The 27,369-nt window shown below is 44.6% G+C and overlaps 3 protein-coding genes across 5 annotated transcripts; 2 read left to right on the top strand and 1 right to left on the bottom strand.

The window, feature by feature from the left end:
* Positions 1-732: 732 nt before the first annotated feature.
* f7l (coagulation factor VII, like) lies at positions 733-5,730 on the bottom strand. Its single transcript, XM_018757923.2, has 8 exons — positions 5,573-5,730; positions 5,212-5,375; positions 5,022-5,046; positions 4,402-4,515; positions 3,727-3,867; positions 3,447-3,535; positions 2,554-2,674; positions 733-2,432 (listed from the first exon to the last, which is right to left on the bottom strand). The coding sequence occupies exons 1-8, from the start codon at positions 5,655-5,657 to the stop codon at positions 1,882-1,884; spliced, it is 1,290 nt and encodes a 429-aa protein (XP_018613439.1). The 5' UTR covers positions 5,658-5,730; the 3' UTR covers positions 733-1,881.
* Positions 5,731-10,796: 5,066 nt separating this feature from the next.
* On the top strand, positions 10,797-21,273 carry setdb2 (SET domain bifurcated histone lysine methyltransferase 2). Of its 2 annotated transcripts, none has more exons than XM_018757869.2 (11): positions 10,797-11,216; positions 11,523-11,636; positions 11,760-11,855; positions 12,100-12,190; positions 12,523-13,326; positions 13,625-13,794; positions 13,897-14,156; positions 14,962-15,040; positions 15,279-15,508; positions 20,159-20,247; positions 20,583-21,273. In XM_018757869.2, exons 1-11 carry the CDS (start codon positions 11,192-11,194, stop codon positions 20,698-20,700), a joined length of 2,076 nt encoding a protein of 691 aa, XP_018613385.1. In that variant the 5' UTR covers positions 10,797-11,191; the 3' UTR covers positions 20,701-21,273. The 2 variants fall into 2 exon arrangements, with proteins under 2 accessions (XP_018613385.1, XP_018613393.1); XM_018757877.2 differs by having other exon boundaries at positions 20,164-20,247; positions 20,583-20,642.
* Positions 21,274-21,791: 518 nt separating this feature from the next.
* Positions 21,792-27,150, top strand: creg1 (cellular repressor of E1A-stimulated genes 1). 2 transcript variants are annotated; one of them, XM_018758890.2, is made up of 4 exons: positions 21,792-22,156; positions 23,297-23,416; positions 24,560-24,761; positions 25,149-27,150. In XM_018758890.2, the coding sequence occupies exons 1-3, from the start codon at positions 21,875-21,877 to the stop codon at positions 24,758-24,760; spliced, it is 603 nt and encodes a 200-aa protein (XP_018614406.2). In that variant the 5' UTR covers positions 21,792-21,874; the 3' UTR covers position 24,761; positions 25,149-27,150. The 2 variants fall into 2 exon arrangements, with proteins under 2 accessions (XP_018614406.2, XP_018614414.2); XM_018758898.2 differs by having other exon boundaries at positions 24,560-24,765.
* Positions 27,151-27,369: the final 219 nt, after the last annotated feature.

Here is a 27,369-nt window from a genome sequence, read left to right as displayed (position 1 = left end):
GACACTTTTCTCCAAAGCGATGTACATCTCAGCAAAAATACAATTTGTGCATTACATTAAGAAAAAGAGACATGGCTGCAGATGTGATTCTTAAGTAAACCTAGTTTATTACTTTCCACTTGATGCACCGATGTTCATTGCTTGAGTAGGTGCATAAAATGCAGGATAGATGAATGCTGATAACCTACGAAAAAATTTTAAGTTATCTAATTGTTTAGCTACTTTGCTGTCAACTCCATTAATTTTGTTTTCTGTGTCTTTTTTATGTAGGGGGTGCAGTGGTGCAGTGGGTTGGACCGGGTCCTGCTCTCCAGCAGGTCTGGGGTTCGAGTCCTGCTTGGGGTGCCTTGCGACGGACTGGCGTCCTGTCCTGGGTGTGTCCCCTCCCCCTCTGGCCTTACGCCCTGTGTTGCCGGGTAGGCTCCGGTTCCCTGCGACCCCGTATGGGACAAGCAGTTCAGAAAGTGTGTGTGTGTGTGTGTGTGTGTGTGTCTTTTTTACAGCTGAGAAAAATAGATCTAAACTGAGAAATGGTAAATCAAAGTATTAATGTACAAAGGTGTAAAATAGATTTCTTCTTTGTTGAATTGACATTTTTGTTTGAAGGAAAGGGGGGTGTGTTGGGTTTAGCCGGTGTCGCTGAGTGGCAGATCTGGGGTTCGAGCCCTGCTTGGGGTGAATTGCAACGGATTGGCATCCCATTTAGGGCGTGTCCCCTCCCCCTTTAGCCTTGCGCCGTGTTGCCAGGTAAGGCTCCCGCTCGCCACAACCCCTCTCGGAACAAGCGGTTGTTGACAACAGATGGATGAAATTATAAGTTACTTGCACTGAATTACCCATTTATACACCAGAGGAAGGCTTAGAGCAACATATTAGCATAAATACCTTGCTTAAGGGTACTGCAGTAGGCGGTGGGATTCAAACCTGGGCCCAGTGAGTGCAAGGCATCGACTCTAACCATTGTAATTCCTGTGGCGAGGGCTGTAACCAGGAATTCTGGGTCCCTGAAAGTTTATTTCTCTCCCCTGTTTTTTAAATAAAATTAATTACTACTGGATTATTTGCAGGCCTTTAAAAGAGGCACCACCATTCACCCGCATTCACCAAACTAGTAACAGACCTGCCTGCTACAGTGTCAGCATGTTCAAACAGAGCTCCTCCTGTGATTTGAACCAACAATGTTCATGCTTTGTGTTAGTACTGTTAGCCACTACACTGACTACCACTGAAAAAAACTTAGATTTGATAATGTTCTTCTCTGTGATTAAGTATGACTAATCATATTACTAGCAGAATATAGAAATCATCATGAGTCATTTGAAAATTATTAGGATTGGGAACATGGGGAATGAGTTAGTAGTATCAGTAAGGTAAACTACCATTCAAGATATAAGCTTGAATCCTTCAGACTACAGTTGCAGTATCTTAACCAATCACCATGTCTTTGTGCATTGAAAATTGAAATTAGTTAACTATGAATGCTAAAAAGGCAAATTCTTTATTTTAGCAGTCATATAAATTACGTGGATAATAAATCTGTTGTTCAAAGCACAGTCTTTCAGTGATTGCAAATAAACAATAAACTCTAAAAAGAGGAACGTGTAACTGAATCCAAATTGTGTGCATGTAAAGGGTGAAGTCACTAATCCTGTGAAGATGATGTCTAAGGTCCTTTAGGAAAGTATATGTAAGGTTAAATGGTTTTGCAAACTCTCTCTGCAGGAGTTCGATCAGTTACCTGGAAAGGTGTGTTACCGGTACAGTTACCGGTTACTTATGCTGGTTAGAGAGCCGGACATTTCCCAGTTAACAACATGATTGTTGTGGCTAAGGCACCAACACAAGTTTGGAAGAGTGCCCTAGTATCTCAGCAGCATCTCACTACACAGCAGCCATAGTGCTGTTGATCCACTGAAGGTAGTTAGCAACCCGAGTGTAGATGCCATAGAAGCCAGACTGGGCACAGCCTTTTCCCCAGCTCACAACGCCACTGAGGAACCAGGTGTTCTTATAGCGAGTGACTAAGGGACCCCCACTGTCCCCCTGGCATGAATCCTGCTGACCCTCCAAGAAGCCAGCGCACAGCATGTTGTGGGTGAGGGCGAGGTTAGTCTGGGCCTTGCACTCTTGCAGAGACACCCGTGGGACCTCGAGTCGCTGCAGGATGCTCGACTCCGGGCCATACTGGGACAGTCTGCCCCAGCCACTCACGACAGAGGTACGGATGGCTGCCAGTGTCACTCTTGCAAAGTCCCCAGTCCGCGGTGGAAGGCAAACCGGAACCACATAACGGTCCAGCTTCACTTCCTTAGCGAGTTGGAGGAGTGCCAAGTCACTGTCGTGGGAGGTGTGGTTGTAGAGTGGGTGGACTATCACCTTCATTACCTTCCTCATCTGCTCCGTGCCCTCATCCATGGAACGGATGTGTTCACCTGGAAAGCCGTCGCACATGAAGCAAACGGTCTTTGTTAAAACTTTATAATAAGCGGAACTGGTACAGCCGATTCTTTCCGCCGGCATTTCGTTGATCTGTAATGCCCTGGGAAAACTCACCCACAGTGACCTTCAGCAGAGATGCTTCTAAACGCCATATGCAGTGAGCAGCAGTGAGAATCCAGGCTGTGTCCAGGATGATTCCTCCACAAATGTATTTATTGTTATACTCCAGCATTGCCTGAAGTGGGGCACACCAAATGAATCCATGTGAGAACTCTAAAACATTAAAACATTGTCAGCATGCCAGTGGTCAAAAAAGCTAGGGTGCACATAATCCAGCTGTGGATTACTACGTTGAGATAAGGAAAAAGACTCTTTGACAAAGATGCAAAGGACAGGGTAAAAAGGGTGCGTTTTGAGGTCACGGGGTTTTCAGAACATGGTGACATTTTGAGGAGGCACAGTGGCGAAACAGTGAGCTCTAGGCCCCCACACCTCCCGGACTGTGAGTTCGGCCTAACCCTTAACCCTAACTCAGTCTGCGTGGAGTTTGCATGCTCTCCCTATGGCTGTGTGGCTTTACTTCAGGTGCTCTGGTTTCCTCCCATAGTCCAAAGTCCTGTTGTTCAGGTGAACTGGTAATGCTAAATTACTCTTAGTGTGTGAGTGTGTGGGTAGCATTGTTGTGTGGATAAGTACCTTAGCGTGAATTGTATCTATTCTTGTAAGTTTCCCCGGACAAAGGCATCATCTTAGTACAATTTAATAATTTTGAAAAAAGACGGTCCTTTGATTTAGCAGCTGACATGGGTAAACATGCTTGTCTTTGAAAAAATTCGATGTCTTTAACTGTAGTTATCTATTTCCTGGCAAGTATAAAATTAAAAAGTAAAAACTGAAAACAGCTGCAGTTGGTGTCAATTATTTGGTTCCTTTTAATAAATGTACTGCATATGAAATTGCGTGTATATTCATTAATATCAAGATTGTACTGGTCTCCAGGAACCCACCTGCCATGGACACTCCCCCTTGGGGCACATGGAACCCCTCACTATCCTTGGGTTGAAGTTCTCCATCACTTTTCCACAGGGAATTGGAACTACGAGAAGGAGAGGAGGGGAGACCCAGGAAAGTGAAGTAGGGAAACGTCCAGACAGTGACAGACTACATAGCAGTCCACGGTAAGGGAACACAGTGAAATGGAAACACAAGCAGCTGTCAAGTCATAGCCTGGTTTCCATAACACCATAAGAAATATCAGACTGTGGGGCGCAACAGACGAACGGAAACCTTGTGGCACGCAGCTGATGTTGTCACTTCCCAAGGCGTAGCCTGGGGCACAGTGGCAGTGGTGCTGAAAGCCTGGAACCTTGGTGCAGAAGTGTTCGCAGTTGCCGTTCTTGTACAGGCAGCCGAACGAGCTCCTCACCTCTGCAACGAACACAGGCCGTTTCCAGAGCTGCTACGATGACTTCGCAAGGCAACGTTTTACTGCTAATTTTTAAAACTGTTTTTGCCTCCCACTGAAATATGTGTTTTATTAATGAATGGAATATATCACCATAAAAGTCATGTATGAGATGTTATGGGACAGCTGGTACCATAATGATTAGAGCTGCTGCTTTTGTATCCAAAGGTCACGTTTCTGAATCCCTTCTCCAGCTGTAGTACCCATGAGTAAAGTACATACCCTAAATTGCTCCAGTAAAATCACCCAACTGCATAAATGGGTAAATAACTGTAAGTAGCTTAATACTGTAAGTCCATCCTATCTTCTACTCCACACCAAACCAATAAAGTGGTTCCCAAGCACCAGAATGTAAGTGGTAGGTGTAAGGGGTTAAACTTTTGTTTTCCGTCTCCTGGACAACTTAGAAAGGCAGATCTGAAAATAACCAGAAGTATAGTTATCGTCTGAAGTTAAGCCCAGACCAGAAATACTACTGAATATTTGAGTTCACATACCAGTCTCACAGTTTCGTCCCACGAAGTCAGGGGGACAAATACAGGTGTAGGACTTGACCTGGTCCGTACACGTTGCCCCATTCTGGCAAGGCCCAGATTTGCATGCATCCTCCTCTGATGTGAGACACAAGTTAGGAAAAAGAAAGAAGCACTGCAAGGACTAGTACCAAAAACCAATCCATTATGTTCGTTCATTTATGCAAGACAGTTAGTATCGCATTTGGCAGGAATACTATACCTGTTACGAATTCACACAAATAAACATTTACCGCATTTGTAAAATTTGTCCATTCCTCACAGACTATCTTATCCAGTTCTTTGTATGGGCCCTTTTTCTGCACAAAAAATCTAATATATGTATCTTTGTTGTTCATTACATTGTAGGTATTTTATTATAACCCTTCAATGCGGATTGGATGTAAACAATTTATTCTATAACTTGGGTAAAAATTAAACTACCATTCCCACACATAATTAGGATTTTTGGAATAAACATGAAATGCATAGGCACAGATTGGCGTTCTAATGTTAAAATCCTCCAGCAGCATCCAGGCTCAAAGACTGATCATTTTTACACAATTTAATAAGCAGAATCAAAAGGAACCGGCTCAGAAACATACCTGCATAATTAGCCCAGAACTCATCCTGTAACAAAAGAGAAACAAACAGAACCATGTAACGGTCTCTGAAAGTGTGTGTTTCTAAATGGACAGAAAGGCAACCAGCTGTCAGCGTTGTTTTTCACAACTGGAAAATTTTCTCAAGAAATATAAATTGTCTTGAGATGCTTCCCCCTCACACTAGACTTACTAGGCTCTCAGGGATTGAGAAGATTTCCCGTGCTTCCTCGTAGCTGCACTTCTCCTCCAAACACTCCCTCTCCAGATCACCCAACTTCAGCTCCTCAAAAAGTGAGTTGGCGCGTTTCCCTCTGCGCAGAAGCAGTCTGTTTGCCTCTGACTTTTCCAAAAATACTGCACTTGCGTCCCGCCAATCCGGCAAAAGATGTAAAACATGTCACAGAAGGGTACAAGAAGAGAGATATCATGTTAGATCCCATTAGAATGCTTTGTGAAATGAGCCATTTGTACCGTTTCTATACTCTGCGATCCCCCCGAAGGCCTCTGTTGCTGCAGTTAGGCCTCCTCCAGGACCAAGATGTCAGACTCACCTGAAGGAATCCCACAGCTACTTTCGAAGACAAGGGAAAGCAGGAACAGGTGGAAGATCTTGACCGTACAAGTGCTAGACCCCATTATCAAAATATTAATTCAGTGTTTCTGGGGAGCTGTGTGGTCAAAGTCCAGCTTGAACAGTGTGCTGGACTGAGCTCTCCCACACGGTGAAAAACACACAAACCCCTGCAAAGTGGACATTGGACAAGATGGCTTAGTGGTTGTGAAATAAACTGTTGGAATCCAACAAAAACAAGGGGCATGGTTCCTAAATCTTATTGCACATCACATATCAGTCGACAAGTGAAAGTCATAAAGGAATAATATTTCTTTACACAGAGAGATGAATCAAGAGTTTAGTGCGGAACGCCTAGGGACTAGTGTTGAGCTTCATCCTGCACTGACTGACGACCTCACTAGATTCTAGGGTCTTCACCTGCTATACCAATTGCCTCATACGCAATTGGTACATTGGGAATCGATGTCAGTATAACGGGAAACTGGCATGGGTTTCTAAGAGATTTCATCCACAACTAAAGCACATCATTGTGTGGATCAGTTGAATGTGTAGGAACAGCGCCGAGGAACACATTTACATTACATTCATTCATTTACCAGATGCTTTTCTCCAAAGCGACTTCCAATGAACTCTATGTAGTGTTATCACCCCACACACATTATTCACCAAGGTGACTTAAACTGCTAGATACACTACTTACACTGGGTCACTCATCCATACATCAGTGTAACACACTCTCTCTGTCACTCACACACACTATGGGGGAACCTAAACAGCATGTATTTGGACTGTGGGAGGAAACCAGAGCACCCAGAGGAAACCCACGCAGACACAGGGAGAACATGCAAACTCCACACAGACTGAGCAGGGATCGAACCCATGTTCTCTCACACCACCCAGGCACTGTGAGACAGCAGCGTTACTCTCAACACACACTGAGAAATACACAATACACACAAAGGAACACACAGCAAGGAATACACAGTAAGGAACACACACTGAGGAAGAGCCTTTATGCAGCTACTCGTGTAATGTATTCTGGTTCATATGGTGGAATGTAACAAATTGACTGTACTCTAGAATGACATGTCTGCATCCCAATCTCCCCCTCTATTGATGTAATGTATTCTTTATATGTTTTACTCTGAGATACACATCACTTTGGAGAGTGTCTGCTAAATGAATAAATGTAAAACTACAAAAATCATAATATATTTTGAAGAGACAACTTACAAATGCATAGTGAACATTTCACTGTAACTTGTGTTTTCTTCTGGGACAGCCTCAGCCTGCTGGTATGATCCAGAGGTAGGCCATGTGTAATTTTAAATTGAACTTAAGAACATGTAGTAACTACGTCATCTTTGGGTATACAATCTTACAACTTTAACCTTACTGGGATCCCAGGAGTAGACACTCACTGGCCACTTTATTAGGTACACCTTGCTAGTACCGGGTTGGACCCCTTTTGCCTTCAGAACTGCCTTAATCCTTTGTGGCATAGATTCAATAAAGTGCTGGAAACATTCCTCAGAGATTTTGGTCCATACTGACATCACAGCATCACGCAATTGCTGCAGATTTGTCAGCTGCACATCCATGATGCAAGTCTCCCGTTCCACCACATTCCAAAGGTGCTCTATTGGATTGAGATCTGGTGACTTTGGAGGCCATTTGAGTATAGTGAACTCATTATCATGTTCAAGAAACAAGTTTGAGATGATTTGAGCTTTGTGACATGGCGCGTTATCCAGTTGGAAGTAGCCATCAGAAGATGGGTACACTGTGGTCATAAAGGGATGGACAGACATGGTCAGCAACAATACTCAGGTAGGCTGTGGCATTTAAATGATGCTCAATTGGTACTAAGGGGCCCAAAGTGTGCCAAGAAAATATCCCCCACACCATTACACTACCACCACCAGCCTGAACTGTTGATACAACCATTGATGGAGCCATGCTTTCATGTTGTTTACTCCAAATTCTGACCCTACCATCTGAATGTCGCAGCAGAAATCAAGACTCACCAGACCAGGCAACATTTTTCCAATCTTCTATTGTCCAGTTTTGGCGAGCCCGTGCAATAGCCTCAGTTTCCTGTCCTTAGCTGACAGGAGTGGCACCTGGTGTAGTCTTCTGCTGCTGTAGCCCATCTGCTTCAAAGTTCGACGTGTTGTGTATACAGAGATGCTCTTCTGCATACCTCGGTTGTAACGAGTGGTTATTTGAGTTACTGTTGCCTTTCTATCAGCTCAAACCAGTCTGGCCATTCTCCTCTGACCTCTGGCATCAGCAAGGCATTTTTGCCCACAGAACTGCCGCTCACTGGATATTTTCTTTTTTTCTGACCATTCTCTGTGAACCCTAGAGATGGTTGTGCGTGAAAATCCCAGTAGATCAGCAGTTTCTGAAATACTCAGACCATTCCGTCTGGCACCAACAACCATGCCACGTTCAAAGTCACTTAAATCACCTTTCGTCCCCAGTCTGATGCTCAGTTTGAACTTCAGCAGATCGTCTTGTCTACATGACTAAATGCATTGAGATGTTGCCATGTGATTAGCTGATTAGATATTTGTGTTAATGAGCAGTTGAACAGTGTGTACCTAATAAAGCGGCCGGTGAGTATATATGTGGTCTCTGTAACACTGTTCAGTATACCACTCTGGGATCTATTTCATTAGTGCTATCACCTTTAACATTCTGCTAACTACCTGAATTTGCTATGTTATGAAAGCACATAAAAATATATATATAAACTATATGAACGTCTGCCTTGTGGGACTTAGATTTCTTTTTCTTAACTTTTAGTGTATGAAACAGAAATCTGAGGGATCATATTGAACAATATAAGTTTTATGCCCACCCAGCTTACAGCCTCATTCTTGCTGGCAGTAGCAGGAGCAGCACAAAGGGTATAGCCATGGGGGGCATCCAACTGCATTCAGCTTGCTATCGGCATACTCTGTGTTCATCCTTCACCTATAGCGGTCCTGTGCAAACTCCAGTACCTGCAGGAAAACCCAACAGGTCTTGAAATTATGTAGCACATCAGTCTTGTAAATGACCATTATGTGACTTGGCAGTTATGCCCTGGCATGGGAAACAAAGCACATTACAGAGATGTAGGTTAGTGGCAGATACTTGATTGGTTGTATTACCTCCACCCAGTCAGCAAAGAAGGATCTGTGGAAGGATTCTGCACAGGTATCTTGGTGCATCCCCGGTGTGGTCATGTATTTCACCTAATCAGAGAGGACTAAAGCATGTGCCCTGGATTCCCCTACATTACTGAATTTAGCCTGCACAAGTGTCTGAGCTGCTCTCAGGGCACAAAGTGTGTTTAGAGTGTTGTCTCCTGCCTGCAGACCTGCGTATAAAACAATCAGAAATATTGCACAACTGTGCAGACAATAAAAGCAGGTATACTGCCTAGCTGTGCTACAGACTAATACATTGGACTACAGCTGAGTGAAGAACACACCTGTAAGATGTGCCAGAAGTCAGACGACACCTCTTTCCAACCTCGTCAACTTAGTGGGAAGTACTTCTATCAAGCCCAAAGACTCCCTTCTACTTTTCAAGAAAGGACTCATAACTCACGTCTTAAGATTGCTCTTCAAAAAATGAAGGCTTCCGACTTGTGATCCAAAGGCACATTATACCAATATACCTTTTTCTTCTACATATACCTGAACTTTATATGCCTATTTAGGGGTAGGGGCATCTGGAAGTATAATGGTTAGAGCTTGCTGCCTTTGGATCTGAAAGTTGCAGGCTTGAGTCTCACCTACTGTCGTAGTCGCAAGTACTTACCTTAAATTGCTCCAGTAAATATTACCAAGCTGCATAAATGGATGAATAACTGTAAGTAGCTTTACACTGTAAGCTGCTTTGGAGAAAAGTGTAAGATAAATGAAAGTATCACTAAGTATCCTTATTCCAAAGATGACTTACAGTATGTGAATGCAGCACTCAGCTAAATTACATGATATGTGTTTCGCCCTGATGATCTGTTTTTGTTTTACACAGTTTAATTCAGTCTAAATGAATATTATGTACATTAAAAATGTATGTAACAAATACTCCTGACATGTGAAAGCAATACAAACGCAAAAAAAAATATTAAACTGAGTACCTTGACGGATCCTGCTCTCTGCTGGTCGATCTGGGGTTGACGTTCCGCTTAGGGTGCCTTGCGATGGACTGGCGTCCCATCATGGGTGCGTCCCCGTCCCCTCCAGCCTTGCGCCCTGTGTGCCGGGTTAGGCTCCGGTTCGCCGTGACCCCGCTTGGGACGAGCGGTTTCAGCCAGTGTGTGTGTGTTTGTATGAAAGTACTGTATTGATCCGCGAAAAGTGTCTGCAGATTGACGATAATCCCAGCTAGGTGTCCAAAATAAAAGTGACACTCAAGTAATACCTCAAATATCGCACTAAATGTCCAAATCAAATGTAGCTGTGCATGCAAACATAAGTCCAACATCACATTTTCAATGCTAGTCTAAATCCATTTGTCTTTTCTTGGTGATCCAGGTAAGGCCATGCATGGTGAAACAGGGTAGAACTGAACATTCAAAGCGTGGTGTTTTACACCAAGAACGAATCCTTGAGAGTTTTGTAAAGAAAGGTTCCTGCCGGCCTGTAGGGTGTAAGTTGACAAAGGATAATTGTCATTGGTTATTTCCTAAGAGAAGCGGGAACCGTTATTGGGGGCACTATGTATAACGGGGGCTTTTGCGCGCGAACGCAGATGAGGTTCCGCGGTGTGAAGTGAGTTTGTGACGCGAGCTACTGTTCTTAATAAACTCTTTGTTTGCACACTTCAAGTGTTCCAGTGCTTTGTTTCAGGGAAACCTCCAAAGAACGGTGTACCTTCCTTTTCGGACACCACATGTCATAAAGTCTCAGTAAGAATCATCCGAACGAAAAAAATGATTTCATGAACTACAGTGCAAAAAAAGTAGAAACGCGCTGACAGGTGTGACGTGCGGCTAGTCGACTTGTGTAAGTGCCGCACAGTGACGTCACTGAACGCTGTAAACAGCAGCATTACGTCAGCAGCGCGTGGAATCAGGAAGAGTTTCGTGATTTTCATGATACATGTACATGGTACTTTTATCTATGACAATAAACTTGAAACTTGAATGACCGACTGCCATAAGCTGCCCTCCTCGCTCGGTCCTCACAGCTGATCGAGGTCACGTGTCTCGCATCGGCGTCGGCACGACTCGGCATGACTTGGCACTGTTGCTTTAATTATTGACAAATAAATTACATTCCATCTTATGTGTCGAGTGCTGGAGAAACACGCAACTTCTAACTGATTCCTAGATGCGGCACTGTTCCGTTTTCTAAGCTGCAAACTCGCCATCGCACACGATCATTGGCGTCGCTCGAAAAGATCGGTAATCGATTAGTCACGTCTCCTATGCAGGAACTGTAATCGAAAGTGGGTCGGATCCATCATGCACTTAACTTAAGGAATGGCGTACGCTGCACATGATTAACAGGGTAAACCAAGTGAGAGACGTTTACCTGAGCTATGCGTAAAGACACACGTGAACACACACAAGTAAAAAAAAAAGAAAAAAAAAATGGAGGTCGGGCAGCACGAAATTGGTAAGAACTGTGGCCTACTGTTATTTAGTGTATTTAATTTATTATGGTCAAAAGACAGATCTTCACACTACAATCATCAATAGCTAGTCCCAGCATTTGATTGTTTTTAAAAATTTAAAAAATTTTAGTTTGCTTTATCTGTTTCCTTTATGCATCTAAAAATCCTGAAGCAACGTCACCAGCTGTACTGTGCAAAGTACTCTTACAGAATGAATGATGAACGAATTAAAATTAAAAAAAAAAAAAAATCATTACACCAGTCAGTGTGTGTTTCCTGTTTTTAACACCAAGATGCTTTGATTTCAGCAAAGGCGAAGGAATTTTGGAGCCGTGTTGATGTAGACCACATGTTCAGTAAGCTGAACAGATACCTGGACAACGTGAGAGAGATGATAAAGACCCATACTGCCACAGACAGAGGTACACATTTGGATTTGGGCCTTCATTGGATCTGTTCATACTTTCCTCGCTGATATGAAGTGATTTATGCAGAAAAAAAAATGCAAGTTTTGCTTTCTTCATTCAGTTATAATTATGTTGTAGATTACGTCTGGAGCATGGCTCTTGTGCTGGAATCCGAAGTTTCACTCGGTAGCGACGGTGAGTTTGATTCCATCCAAGAAGCACCTCTGAGCTCAGGTAAGATGATCATACTGTACATGAAAAACCACAGCATGGCTGCAACACTCATCTCTTAACGCTGTCATAGTACACGGCAACGATTACATAAAAACTACTGTACTGCCGGTGTTTGACAGCGGTAGAGAAATACACCGCATCACTGGTACGTGTCTCCATAAACAACAGTGCTATAGCTGGCACTGTTTCACCACCGTCCATACCTCTAGATGATCATTCGCACCCGCAGCTCTGCCTTTTCCAGACACGGCGTCGGCTTCCCTCACCCGAGAGGACTGTAATCTGCCGGATCTAGAGGAAGGAGTGGGATGTGAATGGAAGACAGAGAATCACAGGCTAGTGGACAGCTTATGGTTTTCTTCCCGTTGCCTTCTTAAAGATATGCTAAGGATCCCATCGTGCGGTTTAATGAACCACGTATGCATATCTTTACACCCCGGAAGACTTTTTTTGCATTTCAGCAGAGAAAAGCATTGGATTATGACTGTATAACTACACTATTGCAGACCAAAGTACTGTAAATACGGGCTAAAATAAATAGTATTTGAAGCATTATGCCCATGACAATATTGTAACCCTGAACACTGCGCATCTTATTGTAGCATTAAATATGAATTGAACAGAGTGTTATCCGATGTCATTTGTGTGCATAAATGTGTTTGTACAGGAAAATGGACGACAAAGTCTCTGAGTCAGAAGCTTTCGTATCGATATTGAATCACCCCAGTCCACATACCCCACTCTCCTCAGTCCAGGCAGAGAGTGAAAACTCTCCTGTCTACCACCCAGCGCTTCAACCTGAAGTCGACAACCACCTTGGACCTTCACTGCCTTTTCTGCCCTCCTGTCATCTATATTTCTGTGACCCTACCTGTTTGTTCGCTTTCCCTCGGTCTGTAAATCACTTCCAGGGTGAGAATCCCCTGAAGGTTCCTCTTTTGTGTAATTTTCGCCGGCTGCTCGCTAAGCCCTTCAGGCAAGCTGGAGAACCAGAGGTAAAAAGGCTGGATGTCTTATACAACGCCCCATGTGGGCGTAGCATGCGGCACCCAGGAGAGGTCCTGCATTTCCTACGTGAGACAAAAGCTGATGGCGTACTGCGCTTAGACAATTTTAGCTTTAATGGTGATATCCTGGTGGAAAGGCATTATAATCCTGCCACAAAACCACTGATGTTTGAGAAAGATATTAGCAAGGGAGCGGAACCAGTCCCTGTCCAGCTGTGCAATGAGGTTGATGAGGCGCGGCCAGAGGAGTTCCGCTACAGGAAGGACCGATGGCCTCATGGCTGTTTCGTCAGCTCCATCCCACTCTTCTCTGCCTGCTGCGACTGCCAGGATGGCTGTATGGACACGTCTAAGTGCTCCTGCTTGACACTTTCTCTCAGAGGCAGTCACGCGGAGGCCCAGTGCAAAAGCTATGTCCCAGAGTTGTACACCCACAGACGGCTTCTCGAGCCGGTACCATCAGGGTGAGTTCTCACCCCTTGTTCAGCACACATTTCACCACTGAAAAAATGTAGTGAATAAGTTAAGCTGTCACACATTGATTTCATTATTTAACCACGTGGTAATGTAGCACATGTATTGATGTACTGATGAACTATTAACAAAAATATCAGGGGATTCTATCTTTCTAGCTCTGCACATAGTAGTCTTTGTGGGGTTATCGACATTGTGTTTGCATGTACTTAACTGTTGGTAAAGCCACGTGTGTTTGTACACTCAAAATTGGAAATGTGTAGCACTGTGTATTTTTTCTGTGTGTAGAATTTATGAATGCGGTCCATGGTGTGGCTGCAGCCGGGAACAGTGCCAGAACCGTTTGGTCCAGGATGGTCTGCGTGTGCGTCTGCAAGTCTTCCGTACACAGAACCGAGGCTGGGGTGTGCGCTGCCTCGATGACATTGATCGAGGCACCTTTATCTGCACCTATGCAGGTCTCTGTCTGAGTGTATGAGTGCACATGCACTTGCTTGGATGTATGCATGCATATCAGTGTTTGGCTGCGTGTTACTGACTGCTGTCACTGTTTTCTTCAGGAGCGCTTCTCAGGGCGGGATCACCCTCAGATGAATCATGTTTCAGCACATCTCCTCAGTACCTCCCTTTGAAAAGGAAGTGGCAAGGGACAACTTCAGACGACGAAGTAGAGGTAGTGGAGGAATGGAAGGTGGCCTCCGACGACTCGGAAGCGTTCTTGGACACCCTGGATGCTCCAAACCTGGACCCTGCCAGTACCTCTTCTCTTTCACATGTGTCTGTAATCCAAGGCCTTCCAGATTCCTTGGCACAAGACAAGGTCAGAACTAGATTTTGCACTTACCATATTCAGGTTTAACATTAAGTAAATTGGTAATTTTGGAAAATGCTCCAGTTATACAACCAGATTTTGAGAAATTTCCCACTTTTTTGACATTGTTGTGAAAGGAAACATTATAATGAATGACTTGCTTATAAAAGGATACAGATTTTTTTTTTTTTTCTGGAAGTCTGGTACTATATTTTAGTTCAGTACTACCAGGGGCTCTTTGCCTTCAGGTTTCTCGGGTATTCCTGAGAATCTGGACAAACTTCTCCAGCAAAATCATTCAGGTACTCAAACCCCTCTACCACGTTAAGGTGGCAGTTTATAACTCTAAAATTAGACAGTTTTTTGTTTACAACTGATCAGGTAACTGATAAAACTTTATGTACAGCTTTTCAGAACCCCTAATCTCCTATGCAAAACAGAGGGTTAAAAGGGTAAAATCTACGAAAAAAAAGATTTCCTCAGACTTTTTACAATGTAAACAACTGCAAGTGAAAATGTGGCAACATTCATTTTCCAAATGTAATACAATTTGTCTAGGGAAAGACACCTATTGAAATGGCACCATATGTGAGTCTATATAGCTATAATGAGATGACTACAGTTGTGCTTCCTGTTGCCTTTGGCAATAAAACTACATAACTTCTGCAATTTCTATATGAAGGTGTTCACTGTAATGAGGGGGAAAAAAATAGGAAACCATGATAATTTGGATAAAGCATTAAAGATGTTCCTGTGCTTGTCCTGTCTAATTATAAAGTACTATAACTCGGACCTCTCTGTATTTTATCCAAAGACAGCAGAGCTGAGCAGAGGTGTACGGGGGAAAGAATTCTCATCCTGTTCGCAGTCCAAGTCAGTCCAATCTCAAACAGGTGAAGTTTTGGTCGGATTGGTACCGGTTGGATGCCGTGAGCCAAGGCCGATTGTAACCCACCACTTAAGTCATAAAAGTCACTAACACAACCAGATATATGTTTGAAACCCAAGGTCATGGACTTGGGTGTTCTAAGAAAAACTCCCCTGACTTTTTTTTTTCTTTATTTTTTTTTTTAAAAAGTGTGTGTTACAGCTGCTATAAATTGTAAAAGTCTGGTTTTCTGTATTTTCCAGATTTAAAGGTGGAGGACTTGGAGGTAGAAGAGAGTATGGAAAACAATACTAGATTAAGACTGAAATGTAAAGCGAAAAGAACAGGAAGAACCTCTGACACACCACATACAACGGAGGATGGACACAGTGATGAAGACCGTGGGCAAGAAAACAAATTTTGTGAGGACTTGAAGGAACAGCTGTATTATATGGATGCCACAGACGAGGGTAACGTGGGAAGATTCCTCAATGTAGGTAGCTCCCACTGAGCTGACATGCTACCATCTTAAACACAAGTGTCATAAAAGAAATTCTCATTTCACCCATTTGGTAGCGTAGTGGTTCAGAACAGGGAGGGTTATCTGAAGACTACCGGTTCATATGCTAGAAGGAAATCTTTTGTCCGTCCATCCATCCATCCATCCATCCATCCATCTTCCTCCACTTATCCAGGACCAGGTCGCAGGGGCAGTAGTCCAAGCAGAGCCCCCCCCAGATTTCCCTCTCCCCGTATACCTCCTCCAGCTCCTCTGGGGGAACCCCAAGGCGTTCCCAGGCCAGTTGGGAGACGTAGTCTCTCCAACGTGTCCTGGGTTTGCCCCGAGGCCTGCTCCCAGTGGGACATGCCCGGAACACCTCCCCAGGGAGGCGTCCAGGAGGCATCCGGAACAGATGCCCGAGCCACCTCAGCTGGCTCCTCTCGATGCGGAGGAGCAGCGGCTCTACTCCGAGCTCCTCCCGGGTGACTGAGCTCCTCGCCCTATCCCTAAGGGTGTGCCCAGCCACTCTGCGGAGGAAACTCATTTCTGCCGCTTGTATCCGTGATCTCATTCTTTCGGTCATGATCCAGAGTTCATGACCATAGGTGAGGGTAGGATCGTACATCGACTGGTAAATTGAGCGCTTCGCCTTACGACTCAGCTCCTCCTTCACCACAACAGACCGGTACAATGACTGCATTACTGCGGACGCCGCACCGATCCGTCTGTCAACCTGCCGCTCCATTTTTCCCTCACTCGTGAACAAGACCCCAAGATACTTAAACTCCTCCACTTGAGGGACCAACTCCCCCCTAACCCAAAGGGAGCAATCCACCTTTTTCTGACTGAGAACCATGGCCTCGGATTTGGAGGTGCTGATTCTCATCCCCGCCGCTTCGCACTCGGCTGCAAACCTCTCCAGTGCACACTGTAAGTCTTGATTCGATGAAGCCAACAGTACCACATCGTCCGCAAAAAGCAGAGACGAGATCCTGCGGCCACCAAAACAGACACCCTCCGTTCCCTGGCTGCGCCTAGAAATTCTGTCCATGAAGATAATGAACAGAATCAGTGACAAAGGGCAGCCCTGGTGGAGTCCAACATGCACCGGGAACAGGTCTGACTTACTGCCGGCAATGCGAACCAAGCTCCCACTCTGGTCATACAGGGAACGAACAGCCCGTAGCAGCGAGCCCTGAACCCCATAATCCCGAAGTACCCCCCACAGGATGCCACGAGGGACACGGTCGAATGCCTTCTCCAGGTCCACAAAATACCTATGGACTGGTTGGGCAAACTCCCAACTCCTAGTGAGGGTATAGAGCTGGTCCAGTGTTCCACGGCCAGGGCGAAAACTGCATTGCTCCTCCTGAATCCAAGGTTTGACTATTGGTCGGATTCTCCTCTCCAGTACCTCGGCATAGACTTTCCCAGGGAGGCTAAGGAGTGTGATCCCCTATAGTTGGAACACAATCTCCGGTCCCCCTTCTTAAAAAGAGGGACCACCACCCCGGTCTGTCAGTCCAGAAGCACCGTTCCCGAGCTCCACGCAATGCTGCAGAGGCGTGTCAGCCAAGACAGCCCCACAACATCCAGAGACTTGAGAAACTCGGGGCGGATCTCATCCACCCCCGGAGCCTTGCCACCGAGGAGTTTTTTGACTACCTCAGCAACTTCAGCCAGGGTAATGGACGAGCCCCCCTCCGAGTCCCCAGCCTCAGCTTCCTCTACGGAAGGCGTGTCGGAGGGATTGAGGAAATCCTCAAAGTACTCCTTTCACCGCCCGAGGACATCCTCAGTTGAGGTCAGCAGCGCACCACTTCCACTGTAAACAGTGTTGGCGGAACACTGCTTCCCCCTTCCGAGTCGCTGGATGGTTGCCAGAATCTCTTTGAGGCCGACCGAAAGTCTTCCTCCATGGCCTCACCGAACTCCTCCCAGGCCCGAGTTTTCTGCGGCGACTGCCAGAGCCGCGTTCCGTCTGGCCCGCCGGTACCCATCAGCTGCTTCAGGAGTCCCATGAGCCAGCCAGGCCCGATAGAACTCCTTCTTCAGCTTGACGGCATCCCTTACCTCCAGTGTCCACCACCGTGTTCGGGGATTGCCGCCGTGACAGGTGCCAGAGACTTTATGGCCGCAGCTCCGAACCGCCGCCCCGACAATGGAGGTGTGGAACATAGTCCATTCGGACTCAGTGTCCCCAGTCTCCCTCGGGACCTGGTTGAAGCTCTGTCGGAGGTGGGAGTTGAAGATTTCTCTGACAGGGGCCTCCGCCAAACGTTCCCAACAGACCCTCACTATGCGTTTGGGCCTGCCAGGTCTGTCCAGCTTTTTCCCCCGCCATCGAATCCAACTCACCACCAGGTGGTGATCAGTTGACAGCTCAGCCCCTCTCTTCACCCGAGTGTCCAAAACATATGGCCGAAGATCAGAAGAAACGACTACAAAGTCGATCATCAACCTCCGACCTAGGGTGTCCTGGTGCCAAGTGCACTGATGGACACCCTTATGCATGAACATGGTGTTTGTTACGGACAAACCGTGACTAGCACAGAAATCCAATAACAACTCACCACTCGGGTTCAAATCAGGGAGGCCGTTCCTCCCAATTACGCCCCTCCAGGTGTCACTGTCGCTGCCCACGTGGGCGTTAAAGTCCCCCAGTAGAACAACAGAATCCCCAGTGGGAGCGCTTTCCAGCACGCCCCCCAGGGACTCTAAAAAGGCCAGGTACTTTGCACTGCCGCTAGGCGCATAAGCACAAACGACAGTGAGAGACTGTTCCCTGACCCGAAGGCGCAGGGAGACGACCCTCTCGTCCACCGGGGTAGACTCCAACACATGGCGGCTGAAGTGGGGGGCTATTAATAAGCCCACACCCGCCTGCCGCCTCTCACCCTGGGCAACGCCAGAATAGTGGAGAGTTCACCCTTGGTCGAGAAGAGTGGTTCCAGAACCCAAGCTGTGAGTGGAAGTGAGCCCGACTATATCTAGACGGTATCTCTCAACCTCCTGCACTAGCTCAGGCTCCTTCCCTGCCAGTGAGGTGACATTCCAAGTCCCAAAAGCCAGAGTTGGTGCCCGAGGTTTGGGTTGGCCGGGAACTCGGCCCCGACCACTGCCCAAATCACAACGCACCGGCCCCTTACAGCCTCTTCGGCAGGTGGTGAGCCCACCGAAGAGCGGCTCCACGTCTTGGCTTCGGGCTGAGCCTGGCCAGGTGCCGTGGGCATAGACCTGGCCACCAGGCGCTCGCATGCGAGCCCCCCCAGCCCTGGCTCCAGGGTGGGGCCCCGGTGACCCCATACCGGGCGGGGTAAACGAGAACCTTGATTTAATGGTCATAAGGGGGTTTTGAACCGCGCTTTGTCTCGTCTGTCACCCAGGACCTGTTTGCCATGGGAGACCCTACCAGGGGCATATAGCCCCAGGCAACATAGCTCCTGAGATCATTCAGGTACTCAAACCCCTCTACCACGCTAAGGTGGCGGTTCGCGGAGGGGAAATCTTTTGTACTATAATAAAATATTATAATCAATTATTTGTTAGACCCAGCTGTTGGAATTATTCCGTGCATACAAACAAGCTTACATATCCACACCATCCCATCTCTATCTTATGTCCACGCAAACTCTTCTTTTCACATGGAAATTCCCTATGCAGAAGAGCTAGGTGTCAACTGTACAAGTGTCAGGTGTCCTGCTGCTGTCTGTCTGTGACTTAGAAATCCGGGAAAGGTGAATGGAGCTGTGTTACAGCTGGCAGCTGAGAAGTCCTTGTTGTGGCAACTGGGTCAGCTGCCAGTCAGAATCACTGAGTCTGTTATGATACTCCTGGGCCTGTTTCTTCTTTTACTTCACAGGCGCATCACTTTTATGCAACCACTGTTCTGCTAAGAACAACTTTTCTCCAATAACACATTTGTTAGCAGCACTTTCATATCAGCAATAGCCAGTGGACACTTCATAGGGGCTGAGTAAACTATAAGTCACAGTGTCTGTGAACAGCACAACTGATTATAATATGACAGAGGGTTAGGCCCGGGATTGTTTACAACAGGGATTTTCAACCTCAGTCCTTGTAGTCTTATGGGTATCCTGGTTTCATCTGATCTCTTAATGACTCAAATATGTATGCTGCATGGTTCAGCCGTTCAATACAATTCATTTAATTAATGGAATAGCTGTTAATCAAGGAGTAACTGCAACCTAATGGTGAAAATTTAATGAAAGATGTTTGTTTTGATGTTTTATCACATTAATGTTAAATTATGTTTGTCAACTTAGGTGTAATAACTGTAATTACTCATATGAGGAATGTTTCATTACCACAAATGCACCTGCAACAGTTTTCTAAAATTTTGTTTTGATGAACTTGAATGAGGAATGAAACGTTTAATCTAGCACAGTTGATTTAATGTGATTTTAATTTTTGCAGCGCATTCAATCTAAATAATTATCAAGGCTAAGTAATTAAGAGCTTGAATGGGCCAAACTCCAGCACATTTTGTACCATGAGGCTGTGATTTAAACACTCAGTGTAGAACCCTTTAGTCAGCAGATGTCAGGATGAGATGTTAACATTTCAGTGATACGATTGAGGATATATTGTGGGTGACATCTCTGTTCCTGCTTTTTTCAGCACAGCTGCTGCCCCAATCTCTTTGTCCAGAGTGTCTTCATTGAGTCTCATGATCGAAACTTCCCCACTGTGGCCTTCTTCACCAGCAGGTCTTGTGACTCGTGTGTTTTGTTTTTCTGAGTTTACAAACTGGAAGGAAACTAATGATGTTCTGTAATAGGATTTGCTTAAATACTTAATTTTAGGTTTACATGCAAAGCTGCAGTGTCCAAAGTGAGAGCTGAATATTTCACTTAGTACCCATTCCTTTTCAGCACAGCACACGTGCAGTATAAATGACGGCTTCGGATTGCATATTTCCTAGTATTTGGAGCTTCTGTGTGGCAGGAACTTTTGGATAATCTTTAACTGCCACAAAGCTAGTTGAACTATTTGGCATATATATGATTTGAGAGATGTTCAGCCTTGACTCTTTCTTTTGCAGGATGGTGCAGGCAGGGACCGAGTTGACCTGGAACTATTCTTATGCTCCAGGAAGTGCTGCAGAACAGGAAGTTCCCTGTCAGTGTGGGCATGAAAACTGCCAAGGAACCCTGATCTGAGAACTTGGAAAATACATGGAGGAGATATTTCTACAAAGAGTTTTTCTTAGAGATAGAATATGTTTTCAGAATATTAGAATATTTTTTTGAAAAAGAAGTCTATAATGTTTATACTTTTACTCTATATTAAGCTTTGGTACGGGCTTATTGATGAAATCTTGTGTGAATGAAGATGTAAGAACAGTTAAACGTCTTTCACCAATCACTGAATAATAAATGATCCATTCTCTCTCTGACACTATCCAGTAACACTACTAGGATTCCTTTTCACATTGTATCGATTAGACAGCACTGTACTACAGTGAGGTTTTCTGAAAATAAACTGACGGGAATACTTAATTTTAGCAGTTTTCCCCCTGCGCTAAAACGCAACCTCCCTTATAGCCAGTTCCTGTGGCTGAGATGCACACGACCTGAAACGAAACACTCTCCCTACTGTCACTCTGGTGAGCAGAGAGAGCCTGTCTAACTGTGTAAAAGAGGGAGGACGCAGTAAATAACACACAACACAGAGACAATCTTGTTTTGCTTGCGAAATTTCATACTCAGGATGTATTGGTTTAAAAAAAAAAACAAAAATCTCTGCTGATTGTCATAGTGATGCCAAGTCAAGCATTAATAGCCATACTATGTTGAGCTGAAGTGTGCACAGACTTCTTGTGTAACCTGTCCTTTTGTTCCCCTTGTATTTGTCCTGCTGGTCCTGGTGGTCTAGTTTCATTTATTTATGCTTTGTATTGTTAGCATAACATAGAAATTGGAAACACTGTATGTATGGGGGTGCGGTGGTGCAGCAGGCTTAGCCAGGTCCTGTTTTCTGGTGGGTCTGGGGTTCAAGTCCCGCTTGGGGTGCCTTGCGATGGACTCGTGTCCCGTCCTGTGTGTGTGTGTGTCCCCTCTACCTGCAGCCCTACGCCCTGTGTTACCGGGTTAGGCTCCGGTTCACCGTGACCCCGCTTGGGACAAGTGGCTTCAGCCAGTGTGTGTGTAAAGCTGCTCTTCTAATGGTCAAATTCCCTTTTTACAGTAGCGGGCCTCTACAATGCACTGAAACATACGGTCGAAGCCCCCAAGTGAAACTCCCTAGACCCCTCCCCTCCCCGAGGGCGATAAACAGGAGCTGAGCCCTCTGACGACACTCGAGCGACTGGGACGCGACGCAACACACGCAAACATGTCGACGGCGGCCGCGCTGCTCAGCGCCCTGCTCCTGGCGCTCTCGAGCGCTCTCCGTCCGAGCCACGCGATCCCGCCTCACGACGAAGTGGCCAGAGTAGCGCGCTTCGTGGCCAACCAGTGCGACTGGGCGTCCGTGGCCACCATCTCGACCCACGAGCCCGTGAAGGGGCAGCCCTTCTCCAACACCTTCTCCGTGAGCGACGGGCCCGTGGGCGGCGGCGGCGGGGTGCCCTACCTCTACCTGACCCGCATGGAGATATCCGTGCAGGACCTGCAGGTACAGGGACGCGCGAGCGTGCGCCACGAGCGGTGGGAAACGCACACACTCGGCTTAGCAGCAGTACCGGTACCCCGCGGGCCTCTACAGTAGATGTAAGAAGAGATTTCGAAGCTCATACGCGAGAGAGGCCGCCGCCGCAGCGCTGTTTTCTCGACGTTTCTCTCCCCATAGACCGTCACGCTGGCGAGTGCGTTATCGCGCTGCTGCAGGTCTGCGTGCGGCGGTCACGTGAGCGCGAGGCGGCTTTTCCGTGTCGGCGGCGCGTTTTCGCTCTGCCCTCCCGACCAACGCCTTCCTTCGTCTTTAAAGTTTCTCTTTCTTAAACAAAAATTTCTTTTTACCTGATTATTTAAAACGAATCTGGGTACAGTCAGGAGAATTTAACTTTCTCACACGTACCGCAGAGAAAAGGTTTCCAAACTTGTTCGTCACGTGTGTGAACGGTTGTTCAAACCTTCTGGACGGGCCTTAGGCACCTGGCTGGAAGAAATGAAACTTTCGTGTGGAAAGTATAGTATAAAATATATAAAAATATCTGTTTGTACATGGCACTGCCTCCTCTCTAAACACATGTTTATGAACAGATCTATCGTGGGTGGCTGTGTGTGTACATACAATGTTTACATTTATTCATTTAGCTGACGCTTTTCTCCAAAGCAACTTACGATGAGGTACTTAATTTACCCATTTTTACAGCTGGGTAATTTTCACTGGAGCGGTTATAGCGTAAGTACGTTGCTCAAGGGTACTACAGGTGGAGGTGGGAATCAAACCTGCAACCTTCTGGGTACAAAGGCAGCAGCTCTAACCGCTCACCACTATTCTAGCAGCTGTCACATTTGTCTGACACATTGATCCAAGGTGACTTAGTGTTGGTCATGCTGCACTGGACTCCCCACTATTATTTGCCCATCTATGTGAATATAACACAATATATACACTATGGATGTTTATGTTCCACAATTCACCCAGGGCATGTCTTTGGGCTGTGGGAGGAATCCCGTGCAAACATGGGGAGAGCATGCAGACTGAGCTGGATTCGGACCCGTGTCTGAATGTGCAGCCCACGTATGTTTGTGAGTGCATGTACACAGTATGTATGTTTCATGTTACCTTTCCTTGGGCTCTGTGTTTCAGGTGAACCCCCAGGCTTCTCTCTCCATGTCTCTGGCCCAGACCGACTTCTGCAAGAAGCAGGGCTATGACCCCCAGAGCCCTCTGTGTGCTCATGTCATCTTCTCAGGCTCCATCCTGGAGGTAAAAGTTCACATTCTTTCACCTCTATCAGAAGGCCATGACTTCTCTGCTCCACCTTTACTCTGTTTCTGTATCATTCCATTACACTGCCACCATAAGAATTTTAAAACTGTATCAGTGTATGGTTTTTATTTGAAAAGACTGTGTGTAGGGTACCCACAAGGAATAAGCCTTAAGAAATCATCAATAACCTCATAATATTCTGTCTTCCTTATAAAAGTAGGATGTAAGGCAGCAGGTAGTATACAGTGTAACAATCTACAGTAATTTGTAAAGGGAAGTTTACCCTACCCACAGAAAGTGCTGTAGCAAGGTAAGCTACCCATTGTTCCACTAGAGACGTTGCCTACAGGGTTTGAATACTGTGAGTCTGTTTGGATTAAAACATCAGTTAAGCAACAAAGTAAAATGATAGAAACTGCAATAAAACAATTTTTTAAAAGTTGCATTTTTTGCAACCATACCTGCCAGCTGGTAAAATAGTGGTTTGAGTTGTTGCCTTCTACTCAAACGACTGAGGACCAAGGTACGGTACTTTGCCTGAATTTCTTTAATAAACATTACCCCAGCTGTATCAGTGGGTAGATAATTTTAAGTAGTTTAGCATACAAACCTACATGGCTTTTGATAAAAGTTTCAGCTAAACTAATGAAAAGTAAAATAATGATCTTGGTACAATGCTAAAATTAAAGCTGTGATCATTCTATTAGTTTTTAATTCTCATTAGTTTAAACAATCATGCAATAGAAACCAATTCAAGTATGAAAGTCATTAAATAATCAGTTTGCATTGGGTTACATTGTGTCTGGTATGAACTCCAAGTACAGTACCTAACACCATTGCTTGCTAGTTTTTTCACAAAAACCATACTGAGCTTTATTTAGTCATGAAACACTCTGAATTACATTCTCTCACAAAAAGTATTGGCCCCAAATACATTAAATCCTGTGTTTGAGTTTGTTTCTTGCTCTGTCTTTTCCATTCTGTCCAGTGCTGATTTAATATTGCTGCCCTGTAATTCTTCACACCTTTCCTTGAAGAACTGTTAACAAGTGTCCTCGCCTTAGTTGCTCTTCTCCATACCTCGGAGGCCTGCAGGTAACCTGAATCCTCAGTCGCTGACTGTATCATTTGCTTTCACAGGTGAATGGCACAGAAGCAGAGGTAGCAAAGAAAGCGCTGTTTGGTCGACACCCAGAAATGATAGATTGGCCTGCTGACCATGATTGGTTCTTTGCCAAGATGAACATCACTCAGGTGTGGGTGCTGGACTACTTTGGAGGGGTGAAAACTGTAACCCCAGAAGACTACTTCAATGCCACACCATATAAGAGCCTTTTTTAAAGTGAGTAAGTAGTATTTACATTACTAGCAGATGCTTTTCTCCAAGGAATGTGCAATATTCCATTAAGAATGTAGAATATAAAGGATGCTTTATGGCAGTCCATTACAAATTGTACATCAAGTGTGAAGGATGAAGTGCCCTTCGTAAAACTTACTGTTATTAATGATGCAGTATAAGGCATTATGTATTGGTTATGGGAGAAGTATGGAGAGTTTTTGAGTATTGAATGTATTAATTCTTGAAAACGTGACACAGGAGTCTAAATTATGACATGCGGATATATTTTAGTTTTTATGAAGCCATATTGCATAATCTGTAAAGGTGTCACAAATATGTAGAGCCCCATAACTTTTTCTTTTTTCTTTTTTTTATTCTTTGATTTTGCAGGATTGTTCCATGTCTTTTCGGGGTTGGAAACCTTGGCAGGAAAGAGTCTAAATGGCTTTTCGATATATGGGAATCAGAAGAAACTTGCTGTCTGCACTGCACACATATGAGTACTTTATTAGATTAGAACACACTAGAAGTGTGGTTCTCATTGGGAAACCTCTTCGTTTCCCTTCCAAATATTATGAGGAACAACTTTTGGGAAAAGCGTTTAAATGCTTTTGTTGGAACTTTTTTTTATGCAAAGTCCAGAACTGCAGTACGATTGCGAGCGTTGGTGCGCTGCATTGTGTGACGTGGCTCTCTTTGCAATGAGCTATGCAGTCATCCTCCCTTTTGGAGCGCAGCGCCTTTTATAGTTACAGCCCGGTACTTGTCAAGCAACAGACGGAAAGTGTCTTTCTCTTCTCTGATTGCTGCCAGCTTGCTTTTCCTTGTCACACAGAAGAGTCTGTGCTCACAACTTAATTCTCATTTCCCAGCAGCGTGATACTTGTTAGGGATTCTCATCAGGCACTTTGACAGAGCAGGCATCTAAGGTACTCTGGGGTATCCTGAGTTAAGTCTTTCTTTTTTTTTTTTTTTTTAATAGTGGTTATACTGTGGTGTAACTCCTCCCCAATTTAAAATATACTAAAAGAGTCAGATACTTGTGCTGTCTCCCACACCTGCCCAGTAGCAGACAGGGTGTATGCTCCATGAATATATGCCCTTCCAAGCTAATTTCTTTTTTAAATCTTTGAAACTGGATGATTAGTGTATCAACCAAAGAACAAACAGCACAAATGGTGATTTGGTAAACTCAAACTTCACCTTCCCAGCAGTTCAAAGCCTTTTCTGTTATGCTGCTGTGCAGTGTCTGCTCACAGCGGATGTGTGTCGTGTCAAAATGCCTTTCTTGGCTAAGCCACTAGGGAGTCTCTTCACTTAACATTTAATATTAAGCATTAAGTTTATTTCACACAGAAGAGTTTTAAAATGTAATGTTTGAGAAAGTGCACAGAATACTCTGCAGAAACAAGCTTGTTCTGTTTGTAACTGGACTGAATAGAGTTTGAAGACTTGGCTGTTTGGGAACCATGTGTGATTGACAATTACTTTGTTGATGTGTGGGACAATTGCTAAATGTAAAGACTCTCCCTCTTATTCTGATAAAATTGATCTTCCAGACTAACTAGAAGTGAGATGACGGGGATTTTGTTCCTTAAAGACCTGATGAGCTTCAAGGAATATTAGTTTGACTCCTTTTATTTGTAGCATTTTGATTAAGAGCAGTCACTGCTGTTACATGACAATGTCAGAATATTAAGTTTATATATAACAGCCCAGTAATGATTTTGAGTATAAGATGTGAACGTGAATAATTGGGAAATGAATAATTGATGAGGACTTTACCATCTAGAGTAAACTTCTTTTGGTCACATAATGATTGATACACCCTGTTCGGGTCTCTCTATGTATGGTTAGGTTCTTTTGCTGAAACCATTACTTATATGTGATCGTAGTCTCACTTTTCCAGGTACTTCATGATAATATAGCTCATCTGATCTCTCATTATGATTATCAGACTGTTTCCTCACTGTTTTCTTTTTTTTTTTTTTTCTCTCCCTTGTCAGTGTGATTGCCTTGAGTGTATATGCTTTTTATTGATTGTATAATACTTCAACTCTGCTGCTATCATCATTTCTTTGGCTTTTACACTACTGTCTCAATAGTGGATATTTAGGAAGGAAAAGAACCATTTCAAAAAAATCTTTTTTTTTTTTTAAATTTGTTTATCATGTGGTTTGGTTTTTAATTACAGATATGAAATGCCTAAATATTATTACTCCTGCAACAGTCTAACATAGCTATTATGTTTAAATGCCTGTGAAACGTGTACAAATAGCAATGATATTTCACAGATTTCTGCTCTCAGTATGTCTTGAGATGCTGGAAAATTTTATGCAGCTACTCGTGTGATGAACATTGGTTCATATGGTGGAAAGAAACTAACTGCACTTAAGAATGGCGCGTCTGCATCTAAGTCTCTTTCTGCTGAAGTAATGTACATCTGCTTTGGAGAAAAGTGTCTGCTAAATGAATAAATGTAAAATGAAGAGCTGGCAATTTATCAGCTCTGAGTATGTCACCTTTCTCAATGGACTTTTCTGAACTTGTTGACACTTTACACCGAAGGAGGTCATTTTTAAAACATGCCAATAAATCATTTGCTGAATCT

This window comes from Scleropages formosus, chromosome 12 (assembly GCF_900964775.1).
Source record: "Scleropages formosus chromosome 12, fSclFor1.1, whole genome shotgun sequence".
NCBI classification, from domain to species: domain Eukaryota; kingdom Metazoa; phylum Chordata; class Actinopteri; order Osteoglossiformes; family Osteoglossidae; genus Scleropages; species Scleropages formosus.
This window is presented reverse-complemented; position numbering and strand designations above follow the sequence as displayed.